A 3,954-nucleotide genomic window follows, 5' to 3' on the forward strand; every position below is an offset into this window, starting at 1 on the left:
ATACAAGTTTTTAATATTATTAGTTTAATTATCATAAATTTGTAAATAATATAACTAGAGGGTAGAAATAGTTAAAAAAAACAATAATACGACACGACATAATGGTTACAAATCAGTTTAAAAGAATTTTAGAGTCTTTTATAGTTTACGCTATTACTATTTTTATGATTAGTATTATTATTGTTATTGTTATTAATACCATTATTATTTACGTTAGATACTTAAATAAAAAAATAGATATTGTATATAATATGTATGTATGTATGTATTAGAATAAACTAGTAAGAGTGCCCGCGCATTGCAGCGGGGACACAATTGTGATTCAGTTAGTGTGGGGCTCGTTGTGTTACCGACATTTTCGCTAGTAAAATTTTGTTCCATGTAATTTACGATAGTAAAATTTGGTTTCCGTATAGTTTATGATACCAATAATTTTAGACAACAATATTAGCGCAAAATAAATTGTTAAAAAAAGCATTATACATGCATTTGTATTTTTTTTTTGTTTGATTGCGTTTGATTAACATATCAAATGTTGTTTTAATTAAACATTTGTTTAAAGAACATGTTATAGGTTGTAGTTGAACTAAAAGATGTATAAATAATTGAAAGTCTTAACCATAACAAAGAAGATGAATCTAAAAAAGAAACTTTTGTAAGCATATGCCTGATTGAAGGTCAAAAGGGGTTGTTTAGAGGAAGCATACCAAGAGTGATAAGTTGAACCAGATCATACTTGTGTATTTTGTAAATTAAATTTAAGTATCATAATGTGATCACAAATCCAGTATCATTAGTACAGATATGGTTCATGTATAAACTCAACTGTTGCGACTGTTGATAATAAGTCAGTCGGGATTTTAACGTGAGTTTTGATTATATAAAAAGATGCTCAAGGGTCGCACGAGCTCAGTTGTTGCGACAGTTGATAATAGGTCAGTCGGGATTTAATTCACTATGTTTTGATATGTTTAATTCACCCGAGTTTGGCCCGTTTCAGCTTAAGACGGGATATTTTGGCTCGTTTCATTTTAACAAATTTATTTTGAGCTGTTTAATTTCGTTTCCCTGTAATTTTACCCGTTCATATGTTGAACCGTTTCACTTTGATAAACCATATATGAAATCGTTTATATACCAGTTAACTATACTTTTGACTCCTTCCATTTTAATTCACTATGTTCTGGCCTGTTTCATTTTAATACACCAGATCTTGGCCCGTTTCAACTTAAAAGGACAAGTTAATAGTAACGGTTTAGGCTGCCATTATTCGACTTTTGAAAAACTCTCTCGACTAAGTTAATAATAGTTTTTGGCCTAGAAATTCATAAAAACTTGGACCAAGCTTTTCAAAACCTGGTGACGATAACATGGCGTCATTGTCATTGCTAAATTTGTAAAACATACCTTTAACCACGGGGGGCCACATAGTGTTTCACATTCATTACTTTTTATTCTAGAAATTGTTGATGCAAGTTCTATCAAGCCAAGTTTGCCTTTTTTGATAACAAACAAAATGTAACTCATCAATTACATTATTACAATAAAACAAAGAGCAATACTCATAGTTGGTGACCCGTGTGCTTTTTGTTTAGACCCTACCCAAACACCCCCAAATTCTGTTATTTTTTATTTTGGCTGTTTACTTTTATGTTGTGGTTTTGTGTGTAACGCGTGCGCTTTTTGTTCTTATTTAACTACAATAAACTGAGAGTGATCATATTCAAAGAATCATGATATTATTGGATGCATATGCATGTGAAAAGATAAATATTTAAACATACCCTGCTCTATAAATCTTTTGGATTGATGGGCAGCTCGGGTGATGTTGGTTATTGGGGCATGTCAGGTTCGGGCAAGTACAACTCGTTTTATGGACAAACTTTAATTAAGATGAAAAAAGAACATACCAAAATGGGTGTGAGTCAGTTAAGTACGTGTATAATTGACTTTGGCCCGTTTAACCCGTTTCAATTAGTAGAGACAACATAGTGGAAGTCAAGTATAGATAACTTAAAAGTGCCCGATTACTAATTATAATTGGGGAAAAAAAAGCATTATTTCATAAGTAGCTTGCTTATATCCTAAATAAACAGATGAGCAAATTTAAAAGCAATAAATAACTAAGCAAAATAAGTATTTATACCATTTTTCCCTCTCCTTTCATAAGAGCAGCAAGATGTACTGTTTTGTTTCCAGGTGCAGCACATGCATCAATAACCTTTAACAAGGAACTACATTAAAGATTTGCAGATTATTAAAATTAGAGAAGAATTTCTAACGGTTAGTTAATATACATAAATATAATCCAAATAATACAAACCTCCCATCCTGGTTTGGGCCAAGGGCAGCTGCTACCATGGAGCTTGCCTTACCCTAAGCACCGTAAATTATATCAATAAATTTATGTAATCATAGATCAAAAGCTATAAGCAAAAAGAACCTGGGAAATGTTACTTGCATAAATACACTCCCATCTGTGACCAACGGATGATTGCGCAAATCAGTGCCTGGTGGGAGCACCAGTAAATCGGGAATCAAGTCATCCTTCAGAACCTTTAAGAATAAGCAAAAGATGTAAGCAAGCAAAATAAGTTGAAAATAAAATAATGATGATCGTAATATTCGTATATTTAAATAGGTTACCTCATTCTCTTTTCCTAACTCAAACATAGCAATTTCAACATCCGGTTTCAGAGTATTAACACGAACATAGCGAGGCTTCTTAACATCTGCAGCGTGATAAATCCAAATTCCCATGTCATGAACATCGAAGAATATAAAACAAGTAAGCAAAATTAAAGAACTTAGAACACAGACCATAAATCTGATACTGAGCCATCAAATCCTCTATGCGTTTTGCTCCCTTTTTCACTAAAATCTTCGCAAGAGCAGACTGTAACGGACTTTTCCTGAGCAAGAGATACCTTTTTGCGTCCCCTGTTAGAGATGCATCATATCAAGCATTGAAATCAAAATAATCAATTTACAGAAATGAATTATTTGGGTACATATTCTACCTTGTCAACCGCAAATGCTGAAAAACAAAAACAAAAGATTATGCTACCTGTCCAAAAAGAATGTCATAGATAATTATGTACAACTCCTCTTGCCTATGCCACCAAAAGAACAATAAATTAGTTGATATTAAAGGTTTTAAATAACAGATTATAAAAGTAACGTATGTTTCACAAGTTTTACCTTCCATTTGCTGTTTAATACATTAGCAGTCTCCATTGAATCCTTAACGATCGGAAGATCTGCGAATATGAAAACAAATCTCATTTTCTAATTCTTAGCGCTAGGCCTTTAAATGAACCAAATGTTTAGGAAACCGTTCAGCGGAAAGTTTGTTCATTTAATTAAACGAACGAACATGAACACGCGTTTTGTTTGTTCACTTATGTTCATGAACTGTTCGTTTAAGTTTTAAATGAACGAACAAGAACATACCCATTTTCTTAATGTACGAACTTGAGGCGTGCACGGTTCAGTTCAGTTCGGTTATTAGCCGAAACCGAAATCATCAATTAATCGATTTTAATAACCAGTCAGTTTTCAGTTTAATAACCAGTCGGTTTTCGGTTCGGTTAATAACCCAAACCAAACTTGAGCTAACTTTTGCTTAGAATTACATGAAACGGAGGCATATAAGCAAGAAATATATGAAAATATTAATGGTTCAGTTCAGTTAATTTCAGTTAACCGACTTTCGGTTCATTTAGTTTTATACTGGATCCAACGGGTCTGACTTAAGCAGATAAAACCCGGGTAGCGGTTACGTTCGATAAGTCTGAAGTCAAGAACACGTTTTGACCAGTAAATAAAGCACATGTTTTGGCGTTAACCCGTAGCTAAAGTCAACCAGACACACGGGTCCAACTTAAAACATGTTGTTAGCTAAACGGGCCTGCTGAGTTATGAGCCCTGGTCAACGTACAGACCACTTTACTG

General features: G+C 33.3%; 1 protein-coding gene across 1 annotated transcript; it reads right to left on the reverse strand.

Annotated features, from left to right (window-relative positions):
• Positions 1-2,156: 2,156 nt before the first annotated feature.
• LOC143634428 (25S rRNA (cytosine-C(5))-methyltransferase NSUN5-like) lies at positions 2,157-3,034 on the reverse strand. The gene is made up of 5 exons (XM_077102515.1): positions 2,821-3,034; positions 2,647-2,732; positions 2,458-2,556; positions 2,324-2,376; positions 2,157-2,221 (listed from the first exon to the last, which is right to left on the reverse strand). Exons 1-5 carry the CDS (start codon positions 2,840-2,842, stop codon positions 2,164-2,166), a joined length of 318 nt encoding a protein of 105 aa, XP_076958630.1. The 5' UTR covers positions 2,843-3,034; the 3' UTR covers positions 2,157-2,163.
• Between the last annotated feature and the right edge of the window lie 920 nt (positions 3,035-3,954).

This window comes from Bidens hawaiensis, unplaced genomic scaffold, assembly GCF_021521415.1.
Source record: "Bidens hawaiensis isolate Kalapana, Puna unplaced genomic scaffold, B.hawaiensis_p1.1 tig00007049_1, whole genome shotgun sequence".
Classification (NCBI taxonomy): Eukaryota; Viridiplantae; Streptophyta; class Magnoliopsida; order Asterales; family Asteraceae; genus Bidens; species Bidens hawaiensis.

What these genes read in the sequence shown, in the direction of transcription:
- LOC143634428 (XM_077102515.1), bottom strand. Translation starts at nt 2,842, where the DNA reads ATGGCTCAGTATCAGATTTATG. An exon ending in ATGGGAGTGTATTTATGCAA is followed by an intron (nt 2,377 to 2,457) that starts GTAACATTTCCC and finishes TACGGTGCTTAG; the next exon opens with GGTAAGGCAAGCTCCATGGT. An exon ending in GGCCCAAACCAGGATGGGAG is followed by an intron (nt 2,222 to 2,323) that starts GTTTGTATTATT and finishes TCCTTGTTAAAG; the next exon opens with GTTATTGATGCATGTGCTGC.